Source organism: Oryctolagus cuniculus, chromosome 4, assembly GCF_964237555.1.
Source record: "Oryctolagus cuniculus chromosome 4, mOryCun1.1, whole genome shotgun sequence".
In the NCBI taxonomy this organism is placed as follows: Eukaryota; Metazoa; Chordata; class Mammalia; order Lagomorpha; family Leporidae; genus Oryctolagus; species Oryctolagus cuniculus.
Genome location: NC_091435.1, coordinates 45,299,991 through 45,318,441, shown reverse-complemented (window position 1 = coordinate 45,318,441; position 18,451 = coordinate 45,299,991). Strand labels below are relative to the sequence as shown.

General features: G+C 41.5%; 1 protein-coding gene and 1 long non-coding RNA gene across 2 annotated transcripts in view; one reads left to right on the top strand and one right to left on the bottom strand.

Annotated features, from left to right (window-relative positions):
• Positions 1–5,782, bottom strand: part of CHMP2B (charged multivesicular body protein 2B) — a 32,936-nt gene extending 27,154 nt beyond the window's left edge. The window contains exon 1 of the mRNA XM_008267100.4: positions 5,471–5,782. Within this exon, the coding sequence (XP_008265322.1) occupies positions 5,471–5,504 (34 nt within the window). The 5' untranslated portion in view covers positions 5,505–5,782. The remainder of the gene's footprint in view (positions 1–5,470) is intronic.
• Positions 5,783–5,899: 117 nt separating this feature from the next.
• Positions 5,900–17,839, top strand: LOC127482965 (uncharacterized). The gene is made up of 2 exons (XR_007908949.2): positions 5,900–6,521; positions 10,016–17,839. It is a non-coding gene; the product is annotated as an uncharacterized lncRNA (long non-coding RNA).
• Positions 17,840–18,451: the final 612 nt, after the last annotated feature.

Genomic DNA, 18,451 nt, shown 5'->3' with positions numbered 1-18,451 from the left:
TTTTCTTTGGTGCACCAACAATGTAGGAGTCAAAAAGAAACAAAAAATGTGAGTTTTAAAACATGCAGAAAACTGAGCACTAAGCGGATCTACAGCATCCTAGAAAAGATCTGGCTACTCTTAGATACCACCCACCTACTCCAGAGGGGAATAAGAAGGCAAGCCTCACAGCTGTTCTTCATCCCCTCAGGGACATGGCTCAGTGCAAGTGATGGTCGTGTGGATCCACCGCATCTTGCTGATACTCTGCCTGAGTCTTCGCTGACCAAAACTCTGCTCGCCACTCCACTCGATCCAACTCGCCTGGACATCCCAACCACTGCTGCAGCTGACATCAGATCTGGACCAGACTTCTCATGGGTGACTTCTCCAACCCTTCATCATCGAGCCTACTGCCTAGAGCGCCAGATATCCCATGACCAATGTCCGTAAGTGACTGTTCTGAGAAACGTTTCTCCAGTGTGGTAACGGAGACTTTGCACTCTGGATTTTGAACTTTGACTTTTTTGTGACCATGATACAAACCTTGAGAATGCAGCATTCATATTACACCCTCAGCCATGAGTGTTTAGATTGATTGTGCTTTTTATGCTTTATACTTATTACTATTGCTGGATATTTTTAGAGATTGTCTTACTCCTAGATGTGTGTTATCACCTGTGGACATATTGATATATTGAATGGTACTGAACTGAATATATGTATTGAATGGTATTGAATAATAAATTATGTTGAAAAGACTATCACGATTCAGTGTGATTCTTCCCCATGCTCCAATATGTCACATTAGCCTTGTCGAGCTGCGTAACAAGTGATGCTCGTGACAAGAGGGATATTAATATCCCTCTAATAGCCCACTAAAGACTCTGAAACTTTGCGAACATACTATGTAGAAAAGACTTAGTATAAGCATAATTCAACTTTGGAAGTGTGGGGGAAAGTTCTATTTTGATTCCAGGTAACACAAGTGAGAAAGCAGATTGATTCTAGGTAAGACAAGTACACATGCTAAAAACTGGAACACAAGGAGTTGAGATACTTAACAAAATTTGCAGTCCCATCAAAGAAGATTCCCTGGAGCAGGAAAATAAACTGAGATAATTCAAGTAAGTAAGAGAAAAGGAAAAAAAAAAAAAAAAAAAACAGAATTCCAGGCACTAGGGCACTAGGGCATCATAAGTAAAAAATATTCCAGGGTAAGAAAAAGTACATACTGGCAAGGGCCAGATCAAAGACAGTCATACATCCATTATTAACAAGTTCCCACTTGACTCTGTTGGTATCAGAGTTTCAATATTGCTGCCTCCCAGGGTCTCCAACTGCAGGAAGCTTAAATCAGGAGCCAAAGCTGAGCATCAAATCTAGGCAATCCAGTATGGCACATGGGCATCTTAACCAATATTATAAATGCTAGGCTAAATGCTTGCCCCTAAAAGTCACTTTTGATCTAAGCAAGATCTCACATCAGATGGAACGCACCCTACTACAGAGTGGAGGGCATTTAAGACGCAAAGAAACAGAAATAGGACACATCACTACTTTTTCAAGAGGTTTCAGAATTAGAACAAAAAGAGATTGGACCATGCTTCCTAAAAAATGTTGGGGTTGGTGCTGGTGCTGTGGCACAGTGGGCTAAGCCATGGCCTGCAGCGCTAGCACCCCATATGGGTGCCAGTTTAAGTCCGTTTAAGTCCTGGCAATTCCACATCCCATCCAGTTCCCTGTTAATTCACCTGAGAAAGCAACAGAGAATGGCAGGTCCTTGGACCCCTGCACCCCTGTGGGAGATCCAGAGAAACTCCTGGCTCCTGGCTTCAGCCTGGCCATCCTGATCATTGCAGCCATTCGAGGAGTGAATCAGAAGATGGAAGATTCTCTCTCTCTCTCTTTCTCTCTGTCTCTCTGTCTCTTTTGCTCTCTCTAACAATGCCTTTCAAATAAATAAATAAATAAGTCTTTTAAAAAAAAATTGGAGCCCAGGGACAGTCAGGAACAGGAAATTTATTTCCAGTTCTTACAGCATTAGAAATTGGGGTTTGAATCCTAATCCTGAGAGGAGTATGATTCTCTCACTGTCTAACTCTGCCTGTCCAAAAAAAAAAAAAAAAAAAAAAATCAAAGGTAACAGTTTCAAGATACACATCAAAAGTTGAGAATTTCATGCACTTAACAAGAAAACCAAACTGCGCACTAGGATCAGTCACTAACAATCATAACACTCAAACAGTAGTATCAAATACTTAAGAGCTGTACAATCTTGAACAAGCTACTTAGTCCTTTGTCTCTTAATTTCCTCATCTATAAAATGGGGATAATAACAGTAGTTATCTCATAGGCGATGGGAATGAAATAACATACTGTATGCAAAATGTCTAACAGAGTGTTAGCTTAGCATAGGGCCTCAAATTTGTCTTCACTTATAAAAGACAAAAATTAGTGTTTTAAAGAACTTCATCACTATTTTTTTAAGATTTGTTTGTTTATTTGAAAGCCAGAGCTACAGAGAAAGAAGGAGAGAAAGAGAAAGAGATCGTTCATCTGCTGACTCACTCCCCTAATGGCCTCAACGGCCAGGGCTGGACCAATCCAAAGCCAAGATCCAGGAGCATCTTCTGGGTCTCGCAGGTGACTGCAGGGGCCCAAGTAGTTGGGCCATCCTCCGCTGCTTTCCTATGCACATTAGCAGGGAACTGGATCAGACGTGGTGGCAGCTGGGACGCGAACCCCCCAACCAGCGCCCATATGGGATGGGCCAAAATGCAAACAGAGGCTTAACTTCCTACACCCCAGTGCCAGCCCCAAAGCAGTTCATTTTTTAAGAGACCGGTTTAGTTATGCATTGATGACAACTCCTCATGGCATCCTGATTTTCAGGTTCACACTTAGCTTCAACAAATGTGTCACTGCTACTCCACATTGTTTGTGGGTGAGGGGTGAGAGGTGGGAGTGGAGAAACTGTAGATTAACACATTACACTGTATATATGTATGTAGCCTAAAAGTCAGTAAAAGGAAAACCAGTACTCAATATTGTAATCTCAAATCCAAGAGTCTGTTCACTGGTATTGAGATACACCTCTCATTAATTTCTGGAATAAAGTATATACTGTAGAGACTTGTTCATCTTTGTGTCAAAAATGAATTAAACATAACTGTGAATAGTAATAAGTGCTGTAATGTTGTCTCCCTTTTTAATTTACATGTACAGTAGTCTTTAATGATATAGTATATAATTCTTCCAGCCAATCCAAAGAGACAAAAAGATTCTATTATTCGCCAGATCTACAAGCAGTTACATATTTCTGGTGTAATCATATATCAGAATTTCATTATAGCTGGAACAGATAAAAAAATCAGCATACAGTAAAAGATCTTATGATCAATAGTCAACACGTCCAAGGATCTGAGAGAAATGCATAAAAATACATTAAATTTCATAATATATGGCCTCATTACTGCTAAGAAGAATGCTGTCACTTTTTAAACAAAACAAAAATCCTTCCTTTTAATAAAACAAGGAGTAAAAGCATCAGTGAAGCTCTACATCAAAATAATGAAAACACAGATCTATAATTAGGAGGTGGTTATGATTGTAATTGACAATGTAATTTAAGAAACCAGCAAGCAGGCAGGTTGGCTAGTGGTCGTAATGTACACGCTAGCCAAATTTACATTCAGAAACATCACACACAGATCTTCAATTCAGTGGCATAGTTCCTAGCAAACATTCTCAGGACTTTTTCCTCATTGATTAATGTATTAAGCAAAACCAGTATTTCTTGGGGGGATTAACTCAACTGCAAATGAGTATACAGTTGAACATCCTCACTGCACATCCTCTTGTCTCTTGCTGGTTCTTTACACTTCAATATGTATAGCAGTCACTAGATTACCAAAAGCACCAGTAAGCACAGAACTAAGATTTATGTCTTTGGAAATATTGATCAGATACTAAGCAATGACCACTGGGATGTTCAGTTTCAATGTTAAAAAAGATTAAATTGAGTTTATAATAACACAGTAAAGGAGATGAAATCATTTTTCCCCTGTTCAGTAAATTCTCACAGATAAAACTCAATAAAAAAAATCTCACTATGTAAAACTAAAGGAGGAAGAATTTTATAGTACTTTGGAAGTACTATAAATGAACTGCAGATCACAACATTGGTACTCAAAAAACAAAGTGTCAAAGATTAAACAGCATTCTCAGGAAAAACACTCACAAAACCCATTTCACGGAACTGCATCACATCCTATACTAAGTTGGCAGCTCAATTAATAAAAAGTCAGGAAACCAAAAAATTTTTTGTTTGCAAACAGACTATGCAAAACTGCATTAGACTGTGTGATACATTAGGGTGGAAAGGCATGTGCCAAAGTGGAAGGTAAAGTGGCTGGGCAAACACCGTGTCTTTGTTATCCTCCCCAAAATAATTCTCCTAGCATTGGAAGAGTCCACACAAAGGAATGAAGGAGTTACCCCCGGGTCTGAACTGAACACCCTGTCTGTACCAATCACAGTCTAGCTACCACTAGCTCCTTTTGTGGCTGAGACAGACTCTTACAAAGAAGCGATTCTTTTCCTGAACCAGCAACTACCTAGAACCTAGAGTAACACGATTTTTAAATAACTTGAATCAATTTATCTTTCTGGTACCAGAGAAGAAAAATATCAAGTCAGTGTTACGTAAATAAACACTACAGGCACTGCATGTGAGCACCACAAAACTCAATTCCGGCGCATTTGCTTTTTCCCTCTAACACGACATTGAGCTGAACGTCTGAAAACATGCAGGTATCACTAACATTTAAACTTGTGTGCCGATAACAGATATGACATCTTTCACTTTCTAGTTAGCAAAAGATAATCAGAGGGAAAGAAATCCATTATGGAAATTAACTCCAGGCACTTCCCTGGGGTTTCCTTTTACTTTTCTACAGGAGTGGATCAGGCACCACGTAATTCACAGCTCTTCTGAGGGAGGTGTTTCTAACTGGGCCAAGCGGTGCAGCCCCAAGTTCCTCTGGTAACTGGAATCCATCTTCCTACCTCCATCCCCACCCCCACCCAAACGCACAGGTTTCCGGTGTGGAAGCCTTCAGGTAGTACATCTCCAAACTGAAGGTGAAATAAATCAAGCAGACAGTGCCAACAAGAAATCCACTAAATCGCCAAGTGTAATACACTCATGCGCCAGCGACATCCGCCGGCTCCAGGAAACACTCGGGATACTACTAAGGAAAACGCGAGGTTGGAGGAGAGTCGGCAGGAAACCAGGCTGCCCAGGTGAGGCTGCAGTGGGCAGGGTCGCCAGAGATGGGGAAGCAGAGAAGTGACGCAGCGAGGGCGGTCACCTGTGGGGCTACTTGATCCAGCCCCGCCCCCCCGGGGAAATGCAACCAGAATCGCCTCCCGGAGCCCCCGAAAGGACACGGGGCCGAGGAGACGCAGAGCCCGGCCTGGAACTCACCATCCACGGTTTTCTTCTTGAAGAGGGACGCCATGGTCAGGGACCGCGCCCCGGCGGCCCGGCTCGGCCCGGTCCGGCCTGCTGCTGAGAAATGGACAGGAGGGACCAGAGAGACCCTCGGAGGGTCCTGGGTGGCGGGGCGGACAAACAGGCGGAAGAGCGCAGGGTCGCCAAGCAGGACCAGCGGAGGGCGTGTATCCCCGCAGCTCCCGCAGCCGCGTCGCCCGGAGCTCAGGTGACCGGGAACTAAGACACTTTTTGGAGAAGTCACTTCTAGGCGGCGCCTGCGCGCCCTGCGGCCTGCGCCTGCGCACTGCGGCGCTGAAGCCGCGCCGCTGCCCTCACTTCAGCGGCTGCGGATTCCTGCAGCTAACCGGGTGGCTTCCTGGCGCGACCGGGGCTTAAGGGGGTAGGACAGCGCTGGAGACGGCCGGGGACTACAGGGTGCGGGTTCCGTACTGATTGCGGCCAGGGATGAGCCTCGCTTAGTGTCCTGCCCCCGGGTAGGAGAGAGTGGAGAAGCTTAAAATGAGTGGCCATCCCAGCACCCTGGGACAGGTGTGAGTCGTCTCTAACAAGCCTGGATCCTCTCTGTGTTGACTGATGGCGACCCCGTTGCTGTCCATCCCACGCGAATAAGAGCAGAGTCGTGTGGGAATGCCGAGTTAGCGCCCTGTGGTGGGTTGTTCCCGGGGTTCACGCCTTTGGCGCACCGACTAGCTCAGGGAGGTTTCTGGCGCCCACTTGGCGCAGACTGCGGGACCCGCGGTGTTCACCTGCCCGGCTGGGCTCCGACGACCAGCTGTGAGGCTCCGGGGTGTGGAGCTCAGGGTCTGGGTCGGCGCGGGCGGAAAGGAAATGGGAGCAGGTGTCTTAACACAACATTTTTTGTTTAATGCTGGAAACATGAAAAAATATGTATCGGTACATGTTTGTATACCAGTGTCAGTGCTCCTTAACTCTATTCATGGCTGCCTTGTGAACCTATTTGAACCCGTGCAGCTGCATGATGGTCTTTGATGTACAAAAAAGCCTCCACATAAGGATAAAGGTAAAGCATAATGTTAGTCCTTGCATGTATAAGATTAAATATGGAAAATATTGATATTTGTATATAAATATATTGTACAAAATATATATTTATGTAACATTAATATATGGTGTATATTACATAAAATATAGTTATGTAAATGGCAAAATATGTACATTTATACACAGAGATATGTTTATTATTTCAGTGTTGAGAATCTTGACTTTGCTTTCCTCAGAATCTGCTACTTTAAGCACCACTGCTTTCTGCAGGATAAAAACAGTTTATTTTTCATAACTGATTTCTGTTATGGAAAACACAAATGGCAATGTCAATATTATAAGTCACTTATGCATTTATGAGTCATGTCTCAAGAATTTCAATGGGGGGCTGTCCCCATTTTTTTTCCCTTTAGAAGCTATCAAAGCCCTCCTGGCCCCTGTAATATCTACTGTTGCTAAAATGTGGCAGAGCCTGTTCAAGAACATGTTGTCATAATGACATAGTATTAGGCAAGATGAAATCATCTTGCTCCTTCTCCAGTTAGTCTGTTTCTTGTAGGAGGTGAAGTGAGGAAACAATAAGAGGAAATTGTAAAGAAGACTTCGTCTTTGTACCCACGGCCTAGGCTTCTCCTTAAGTAAGCTCTATGGCAAAAAGGCAGTTTGCCCAGGCTGCCTGTTGTTAATAAATGGCACAGAGCTTGTGCTTGAACCCGAGAGAGGCTATAAGCAGCTATGAGGGTGGTAATGGTGCTCCTCCCTGCTGCAGTCACCCTTGTTTTATTACTCCCACACAGTCCCCCCTACTGACCCAATTGTAACAGTTGGGAAAATGCCAAAATACTTAGCAGCAACCATATGGAAGACCCTCCAAAAGTGCACAGCAGGAGGCAAAGAGGAAGCTCCTTCATTACAATAAAGATAAAACAGAAATATGGACAATTTAAACTCAGCACTCTAGTAGCTTGATTATCCCACACTTGGAAGCAGATTGATACTCGACTGATAGACATTAGTCTAGCTGGCTCCCATCCTGAGTAGATGGTGCTCACTTTGTACCCATACATGTTTTGTCTATCACACCTTGCTTAAAGGGAGTAATACACTTTTTAGATATAGCTGAGATTCAGGACACTGAGAATGATCTATTACCTCTCTGTTCTATATACTGCTTCTGACTGCACACTCTGCAAATGCATTAGCAATTTTGACAATAGTGTTCTTTGAATGACATCAGACTTTTAGTTCAGTAAGGCTTTTGGCCTTTTTAACATGAATTTCTACTTAATCCTTTCTACCCTATACTTGATTAGTAGGCAATTTTAATGCAAATACAGAACTTTTTCGCACATAATCTAAAAATACCCACGCAGCCATCTTTGTATTGATACATACACTTTTGAGACATGACAACTTTCTAGGAATCCAGTCATCAAGGTTCGACTGAATTTTTTTTTTTTTTTTTTTTTGACAGGCAGAGTGGACAGTGAGAGAGAGAGACAGAGAGAAAGGTCTTCCTCTTGCCGTTGGTTCACCCTCCAATGGCTGCCGCGGCCGGCGCACTGCGGCCGGCGCCCCACACTGATTCGATGGCAGGAGCCAGGTGCTTCTCCTGGTCTCCCATGCGGGTGCGGGGCCCAAGCACTTGGGCCATCCTCCACTGCACTCCCGGGCCACAGCAGAGAGCTGGCCTGGAAGAGGGGCAACCGGGACAGAATCTGACACCGCAACTGGGACTAGAACCTGGTGTGCCGGCGCCGCAGGTGGAGGATTAGCCTAGTGAGCCACGGCGCCGGCCGAATTTTCATTTTTAAGATGATTCTGTAACTTTTTGTGTTATCTTTAATAAGACAAAGCAATTCTATGAAGGAATGAAATACTTCTGTTATAGTCATGTTCTTTCAATTATAAAGATAAAAGTGAATTGAGTTTGACATCATTCTTGAAATAATATTCACAGTATTTGATCAATATTTTCTAATTATTTCAAACATAATTTATTCAACTATTTAAAACTGCTTTCTGAAATATTTTGTAACCTAATTACTTCTTAGAAAACTGGAATATTTGCCATTGTTCAGTCTTTAGGTATCTTAGGTTCTAATTTGGACCAGTGCCTCTTCTGTTCTCTTGGCTCTTGTAGATAGAACTTATCACACTGGAGAATACTGACAATGGACACAGACTGTTGATAACCAATTCAGCAAGTTTCTGGTTGTTAGACCTGGGGCAAGCCGTTGAAGCTCTCCATGTTTGCAACATCACATGGATGTTAAAGATTCACATTAGCTTTACCCTGGTATAGCCACTGGAAGGACTGTATGAGTTAATACTTACATATATGCCTAATACATAACTGCTATAACGGAATACCACAAACTACCACATTTGTAAGCAATAGAAGTTGATTTCTCATGGTTGTAGAGCCTGGGAAGTCCGAATCGAAAAGACTTGCAGATTGTTTGGTGAGGGCAGCTCTCTACTACCAAAATGGTACCTCGTTCCTGCAGCTTCCAGAAGGGAGGACAAGAGTACAAAAAAGAGGGAGACAGCTCCCTCATGCCCCTTTTACAAGGCCACTAATACACTGAGGTTCTGCCCTCATGGCTGAGTTACTTCCCAAATTCCACCCCTTTAATACTATCACATCTGTGGGGCCAGCGCCGTGGCACACCAGGTTTATCCTCCACTGCAGCGCCGGCATCCCATATGGGCGCCGGTTCTAGTCCCAGTTGCTCCTCTTCCAGTCCAGCTCTCTGCTGTGGCCGGGAGGGCAGTGGAGGATGGCCCAAGTGCTTGGGCCCTGCACCCGCATGGGAGACTGGGAGGAAGCACCTGGCTCCTGGCTTCAGATCCCCGCAGCTCCAGCCGGTGTGGCCATTTGGGAAGTGAACCAACAAAAGGAAGATCTTTCTCTCTGTCTCTCTCTCTCTCTCTCTCACTGTCTGTAACTCTACCTGTCAAATAAATAAATAAAATCTTTTTTTTTTTTTTTTTTTGACAGGCAGAGTGGACTCTCACTAGAGAGAGAGAGAGACAGAGAGAAGAGAGAAAGGTCTTCCTTTTGCCGTTGGTTCACCCTCCAATGGCCGCCGCAGCCAGCGCGCAGCAGCCGGCGCACTGCACTGATCCAAAGCCAGGAGCCAGGTGCTTCTCCTGGTCTCCCATGGGGTGCAGGGCCCAAGCACCTGGACCATCCTCCACTGCACTCCCGGGCCACAGCAGAGAGCTGGCCTGGAAAAGGGGCAACTGGGACAGAATCCGGTGCCCCGACCAGGACTAGAACCCGGTGTGCTGGTGCCACAAGGCGGAGGATTAGGCTAGTGAGCCACGGCACCGGCTGAATAAAATCTTAAAAAAATACTATCACATCTGTGATTTAGTTTCAGCATATACTTTTGGGGGGGACACATTCAGACCATGGTGCATAATAAGCATTCCAAAAATATAGCTCTCTGTTTTATTGTTTCCAGCTTTCTTACCCTTTGTGTTTTTGTTTTTGTTTTTCTGGAGAGTTATTGCCTCCCTGTGAAATGCATTCATCTATAATACAAAAAAAGGTAAGTTGAAGATTTCTACTTTCGAGTTTCTAATACTGGTTACCTTTATTCTATCAACCACCTCCTCCCCCAAATTAGATTTTCCCCTTAATTAAAAAAAGTATATTTTCCTTACCCTTGGATATTTTCTTTATAGGAGTTGTTTTGTTATAAGAATGTGTGGATAACATTGTTTTTATTATATATATAATAAATATGTATTTATTATATATAATATATATAATACAATATATTGTATTATATATTGTACCTTCCTTTCCTATAAAGCGGCTGAGACCCAATTATTTGAGCCATTGCCACTGTCTGTAGGGTGTTCACTGCCAGCCTAAGTCAGGAGCTGGAGCCAGGTAGCAAATCCATGTTCTCAGATGTGGGATGCAGACATCATAAGTGATAAGCAAAATGCTCATTCCAAGGAGAGAGTCTTATACTTTAAAATGATAATTCTTTTGTCTTAGGTCCCTAAGACAAATTTAAAATGCTGTAGAATTAGTGCATTATTCTTCATTTTGCTTATGAATAGGCTATATATACTGTAACATTAAATATAAAGCAGGCTATTCTGAAAGGTAGCAAGCAAAGTAGCAAAATGGCTTCCAGTATGTCCAGATTTGGACCTATGTGAAACTAGGAATGAAAAAGGGGGGAGGCACACTAAATACTTACATGAGCTAAGACAGAATGACAGAATTACCTAGTAACTTTGAACTAGGCTCTCTAGATTTACGCTATTTGAAGACAGATAAGGTAGGCTGCCTTTCACATATATGGAAATTTATTTTCTTTTTAAAATTATTTTATTTATTTGAAAGGCAGAGTTACACAGAGAAGGAGAGACAGAGAGACAGAGAGAAAGAGAGAGAGAGAGAGAGAGAGAGATCTTCACTCCTCAAAAGACTGAAGTGGCCAGTGCTGAGCCAGACTGAGTCCAGGGGCCAAAAACTCCACCAGGGCCAACCACATGGGCAGTCGGGGTCAAATCACAGGGGCTACTTTTGGCTGCCTTCCTAGGTACGTCAGCAGAGAACTGGAATGGAAGTGGAGCATCTGGGACGCTGCTCTGATAAAGGATGCCTGTGTCCCAGGCCGCAGCTTAACCCATGGCACAACAATGCCAGCCCCAGATATATGGAAATTTGAATCAAGTGTTTCAAGTCAGTATAAAAGTATTAAAGAGATGTTATGTCACTTTTCATTTAAAAGCATTGACAGACAATTAAAAGGCTATTACTGTATTAATTTCCCACTAAATGTGAATGCATACATATTTATATTCCAGTGGGAACATTATCGAAGAGTCTGATAAGACAATCTCTTTGAACCCAAGGTGATTAATAATTGGAGCAGAAAAGACTAACGCTAACTTACTTTGGGAGGTAAAGCCTCCCAAAAGCTATGCAGTTAGTAATGTGTTTAGCCAAAACATGTGAGAACAGACTCCGTTATTGTGTCCATACATCACAGCCAATAAGGCCTGCTCTATCTATTCCCTTGTTACGGTGAGTAGTAGAGATGAGACTCAGGCCAGGACAGTGAAGAGTGTGAACCTGTCTAAGGTTGCTATTTCCAACAGTCACTCACAGTGGAATACAAGACTACATTTTAGAGAAGGATTATCCAAAAGGAAATCTTATTGTACCTTTTTTTCCTGTCTCCCATGCCTTCTTAGTACCCCCAAATTACACTTTAATGACCTTCTCTGAACTCCAAATTCAGAACAAGTAGGCAGTATTAATCTTGCCTGGCCGGCTATCCTCAAATAAGATTATGGCCAACACATGTAGAATATTTTGTATATTTCAAAGAAAATAATGCCTTCAGCCATTTACCATGTTTTATTATATAAATCTCAATATTTGAATTTTTCCCATAATTTCTATATCCGTACTTAGTTCCAGATATTCATCTTATTCCTCTCTTTGTCACATCCTACTTTCAAAAATACGTGCCATAAAGAAAGAGTCAGACTATTTAGACACTTAGTCAATGAGAAGCTAAATGAGCACCCTAAATGTGTGTGGCTGCACATCATTGGTTTTATAGTCTAAAAGACTTCATGTGTTATTTGGTATATGTAACAACATGATCCTTGAAAAATAAACTAAACTTTGCCCTGAATTCCTCTCAGTGTTAATAGGAGTTGCACATGAGTAAATCAAAACAGAATTTGTGCCCCCTGGCACAACAGAGCATATGTATATATTTGCTCTTCAATTCAGTAAGGACTCCAGAGTACAGAACTACTGCCATACACAATAGAAATGAACTTAACTATGAGGGTAATGGATTTGGTTCTTCCATAAAATGAAGCTGCAATAGCTATCTCACTTTATATTTTAAATGAATAGAAATTAGGACAGGCTCTGGATGTTAAATGTCGGTAAATTAGTAAGTATGAATAATTTACTAAAACCATGGCATTGTATTTTCTGTACAAATAAGAGAGACTTTTATTAACAATACCTATTTCAAGCTACATTTGAGTGGTCTTCTTTCACTGTTTTATTCAGTCATGTAACAAATCCTCACAGAGCACCTGCTATATGAGGTTAAAGGTGTACTGCCGGGTCATCCCTCTAAGGGATCTAAAAATGAACTAGACATGGATTCTGTTCCAAAAAAAATAAAAAGTCCATTAAATTTATTGGAGGTAGATCAGCATTTATATGATGCAAGGTATGTACACAAACATACAACTTGGCATCACTAACAAAATTAATTAAATATATGAGCCTAGATTTTGTTTTTAAATCTTTCTGATAATTGGGATATAATTAATGTATTTTTAAATATATCCTGATTTTAAAAAGATGTCTCTTATTCAGTTTGTTTTTCTTATATGCAAAGAAGTAGTTCAGATGCTCAAAGATGCCTAATTTCACATGAAAATTTTAAGCAATTAAATATAAGAAATAAATAAATCTGAACTGACTGATAGACACAACAGTAATGTAGGTAATATGTGAATGTACAGGTATATTCACACTCTGGGAGAATACTGTATCATTTTTGGGAGTTCAGTGGGGCCAGTTCTGTGATATAGCTGATTAGGCTGCCACCTGCAGTGCCAATATCCCATATGGGTGCTAGTTCGAGTGCTGATGGCTCCACTTCCGATCCAGCTCCCTGCTAATCACATGGAAAGGCAGCAGAGATGGCCCAAGTTCTTGGTCCCCTGCACCTACATGGGAGGCCCAGGGGAAGCTCCTGGCTTCAGATTGGCGCAGCTCTGGCTGTTGCAGCCATCTGGGGAGTGAACCAGTGGATGGAAGATCTCGCTCTCACTCTCTCTCTCACTCTGGTTTCAAATAAATAAATTTTAAAAAATTAAAATTGCTTTATCCTCACACATTGTAAGAAAAATTAAAATCTGAATATTACTTTTATATTATAAAATTGTAAGATAATCACTCATAATAATTTTGATTTGTTCCCATCTTGTTAATACATGTTTATACTCAACTGTAGGATTGCTCTTTGCATAAGACTATCTTAAAGGGCTGGCCGGCGCCGTGGCTCACTAGGCTAATCCTCCACCCGGCACACCGGGTTCTAGTCCCGGTCGGGGCGCCAGATTCTGTCCCGGTTGCCCCTCTTTCAGGCCAGCTCTCTGCTGTGGCCCGGGAGTGCAGTGGAGGATGGCCCAAGTGCTTGGGTCCTGCACCCCATGGGAGACCAGGAGAAGCACCTGGCTCCTGCCATCAGATCAGCGCAGTGCGCCGGCCGCAGCGTGCCAGCCGTGGCGGCCATTGGAGGGTGAACCAACGGCAAAGGAAGACCTTTCTCTCTGTCTCTCTCTCACTATCCACTCTGCCTGTCAAAAAAAAAAAAAAAAAAAAAAAAAAAGGGCTATTATGATGATGCAACAAATAATCAAATCTAGGGATGGCCTATTCTATTTATGGTATAAAGATGTATAAAGAAGTATTAACAAAGGTTCTCTACCAAATTAAGAATAATCTATTTTGAATAACACCAACTAACCACAAAAGCAACATAACTTGTACTAAGAGGATTAAACTTATAGTTCAGAGTAGCAAGTTAAATTTTCATGTCAAACAGACTCTATGGATTAAAACAGTTTTTATGGCAACAATTGCTTCATCTGGATATGTGGAGAGTTTGGGGTACAGTTTTGAGTTCAGTTGGAACAGGATAACGATTTATAAGGGAGGCTGTTCATTGCCCTTACCTCTCTTAAATGTCTTTATTTGATTTTCTAATAGAGGGAAGCTGTTTTAAGTGTCCTCTTACTGCCAAGTAACCACAGACATGACATAAAGCACCCAAAGTTATTTTGAAGTCATGGAGGTCAAAAGTATAGACTTGGTCTCATTTAGTTAAAGTTACAGTTTCAACAGGAATGTGGTCGTTTAGTGACCAATCTGTTTCTGCTCTTTGCAACTCCCAGAGGCCTTCTGGAATTCTACGTTCTATGACACTTTCTTCCATCTTCAAAGGCAATAGCATAACTATGTCTTCAAATCTCTTTTTGACTCGACTCTCCTGCCATTCCTCTTCATCCAAGGACCATTGTGATTATACTGGTCCCACTTAGAAATTCTAAGACAGTCTCCTTATTTGAGAGTCACTGATCAGCAACCTTAATTCCTTCTTATCATAAAAAATAACACACAAGGTCCAGGGATTAGTCCATGTACATCTTTGAGTGACACCATTATGCCGACCACACATGAGACTAAATTTTAAATAAAATAAGAATTCATTGACCCTGTATAATATGCCTGGGGCTTAGCCAGTTGCAGATTGCTTTCCCAATGGTGCCTAATATTTCTCATAAAGGATGCTGTCAACCTTAGTGACATGACTATGTTATTCTTTGCTACTCTGTGTATCATTGTTCAATGTGTCCAAAATACTAACCTATCAGACTTCGTTTGACAAAGGTACCAAGCCTGACAATTTTCCAGTAAAGGAAATAAAAGTCTTTTGAACAAATCCCGACATGGAATTTTTTATTGAAACAGAATTGATTTAATGCTTTGTTCCAAATTCTGCCATATGGATATAGTGCATTGATGTTAAATAGATGTTTTACATAATTAGCGTTGAATTTTGAACTCAAGCCACATTTGTTGTACTAGCCATCAACATATGTTAAACATTTAAATAACTGCTTTCATTTCTCTTTTCTGTTTTTAAATTATTTGGTAAAAATTATTTGTGAGAGAGAAAGAGATGCAAATGCTGGCAACAGCCGTGGTTGGGTCAGGCAAAAGCTCAGAGCCAAGAACTCTATTTGAGTGTCCCATATGTGTGACAAGGACCCATCTACTTGAGCCATCAACTGTTGCCTCCCAGCATGCACATTTGCAGGAAGCTGAATGGGAATCAGAGCCAGGATTGAAACACAAGTATTCTAGGATGGGATGAGGGCACCCCAAGTGGCATCTTAATCACTGCATCAAATCCCTGCCCCTGTTTTTCTTTCTCCATATATGTCTGACATATAAGGGCTAAATGAATATTTGTTATATGAAGTTAAAATTATTCAATCAACTTTTGGCTTATAATTATCAGTAACTTCAAAAATGCATTCTTGCATAACACCACCCAGTTTTTATTATAAGAAAAAAAAACTAGACAGAAGAAGCAAAATTTCCAATAATTATCTTCAGCCATTCATTTGTGAATGGACTTATGCCAGAATTTCAGAGGTTAAAGTGATGTTAAAAGTCATCTATCATGGTGCTTGCACTGTGGCATAGTGGATAAAGCTTCTTCCTGCAGTGCTGGCATCCCATATGGGCACCAGTTCAAGTCCTGGATGCTCCACTTCCAATACAGCTCCCTGCTAATGTGCCTGGGAAAGCAGTGGAGGATGTCCCAAGTACCTTGCCCCTGTACCCACATGGGAGACCCAGAAGAAGCTCCTGGCTCTTTCCTTCAGATGGGCTCAGCTCTGGACGTTGTGGCCACTTGAGGAATGAATGAGGACCTCTCTCTCTCTGTCCCTACCTCTCTCTGTAACTCTGTCTTTCATATAAATAAAATAAATCTTTTTTTAAAAAAAAAAAAAAGTCATTTATTATTGGCCCTTCAGTTTACAAATAGTTCTGTCAGGACCCATTATAAAAAATTGACACATGTGAGCATTGAAGAGCAGATCTACAACTAGAAGTCCAGATGATCCAGTTGTCAGGAAATGCTTGTCCAGGAACATGGTTCTTTTTATTTGAGAGGCAGAGTTACAGACAGTGAGAGGGAGAGACAGAAAGGTCTTCCTTCCGTTGGTTCACTCCTCAATGGCCACAATGTCCAGAGCTGCGCTGATGCTAAGCCAGGAGCCAGGAGCTTCTTCCTGGTCTCCCATGTGGGTGCAGGGGCCCAAGGACTTGGGCCATCTTCTACTGCTTTCCCAGGCCATAGCAGAGAGCTGGATTGGAAGAGGGGCAGCCAGGACTCAAACTGGTGCCCATATGAGATGCCAGCGCTGCAGGTGGAGGATTAACCTACTGTGCCACGGCACCGGCATGGTTTTGTCTTAACAAATAAGCAGAGAATAAAGAGACTATCTGGAAGACAATCCCTCAGAAATCTGCAGCTGCTACTCCTACATTTGGATATTTTGACATATGAAGAAATGACCAGATGCTTCCACCACTTTTAATAGCAGGATGTAATTCACATAGTTCATTGAGATTGATTGTATGAATATCAGAGACAAACACTTTGGACAAACTTCTTCTCATTCTGACAGGTACATTTGGGCTAAGAATTTTTTCTTCAGGAAATATTTTCTTCCATTCAATGTGCAGATTTAGAAGTGAATCCATTGATATTTTTAGTGAAGATATCCTAATTCTAATGAAGACAGAAAGTTATTTTTGTCTGAAGCATAATTGGGCAGAGATGGTATAAGTTTCTAAAAGGAGTAAAGCAAAACTGGGATTGATATTATGAAGTCTTATATAAAGTCATAAACAAATTAGAGGGAGATGAAAGCAATCATTATAGATACACATTACCACATCATCTCTGATTTCTAAGCCTTTCAAAACCATTCTTTTGCCGTCCAACCCAGTCTACGATCATGCTGGTTGGAGCTGTAAGGCATGGGTTGGGAGAAAATATTAGTATTTCTGTGGGACACAATCTACATTGAAGGGGCAATAATAAGAAACATTAAAAGGCAAACCTTTGACAATTAAAATTATGGAGAGATTAAATACCTTCTGGGATATGGCTTTAAAATGAAAAATGAATTGCAAGAGATTTCATATCAGAAGAACACATATTGACCAGGAAGACTTTCCCAACATAGAATTAGAAATGTTGGTCAGATAAAAAGTTAAATGAATACAAGCACTGTTATGGCTATTTCATTCATTTTAGGAATTTCTGAGATTACAAGGTAGGACATATTCTTTCCTATAAGTTTCACATAATCCATTATGTAGAAAAGCAGAACTAAGCCCAGGGTGGTGCTAGCAAGGGAGGGTTGGGGACTCTCTCCTTAAGGGTCATAAATATAGTTTCCCATCTGCCTGAAACTGTTTAGGTGGAACATGCCTGAAGTCAGGGGCTGAATCAGATGATCTCTGGGGGTCTCTTCCAGCCTTTTGAGTCTTTGAGAGAAATTTCTAATCAGCATGTTAATGAGTACTTTAAATTTATATTCTGGTTTCCTTGAAGATAATTACCAGACACACTAAGTAGAGAACAGCATTTCCTCCTGCCTATTTAAAAGAAAAAAAGAAGAGAGAGAGCGAGAGGGAGAGAAAAAGAGGATGTGAGTTCTGCTTAAAAAGAAAAAGATAATAGAAGGTGACCCACTTGATGTCAGTGAAAGCAATTAGCTGGGACGGTGGTATGTATGCTTCAGTACTTTGGTAACGTCTGCTAAGTCCAAGGCTACTGGACCTGTTCTCGTTCTTATGATGTCTTGCTGTGTGACTCAGGGCAAGTCACTTGCCCTTGGCTTCCTCATCTGAAAACACAAGAGCCCAGCAGTTGTGCTCGATTACCTGGCTAATATCAAGCTATAGGAACTGAATGAAGAAAGGGATTTCACTTGGGGCTTTGACATCACTGTCACGATGACAGATGGGAATCACATGGATGACGTTGGCCCCTATGCTTCATTAACTGACGGAAAAAGTCTGAATGACAATGGGTGGTAAATGAAACTTTGAAAACCCTTAAGAATCATAATTTTAGATACTCTGTAGGTGACAACCATGGCAAAGTTTATTTTGGTTTTTGCATTCTGAAAAATCATTTGTGACATTATCCTGTGTGCTCAGTTAACTTAGTTATTCCAGAATTGGTCCTGCAAGTATACAGACAGGGAAAAACACATACTCAGTGAAGACAGTAAGTTTTTTCCCAGGACTTAGTTGTTAATAAGGAAGAAACCCTTTATAAA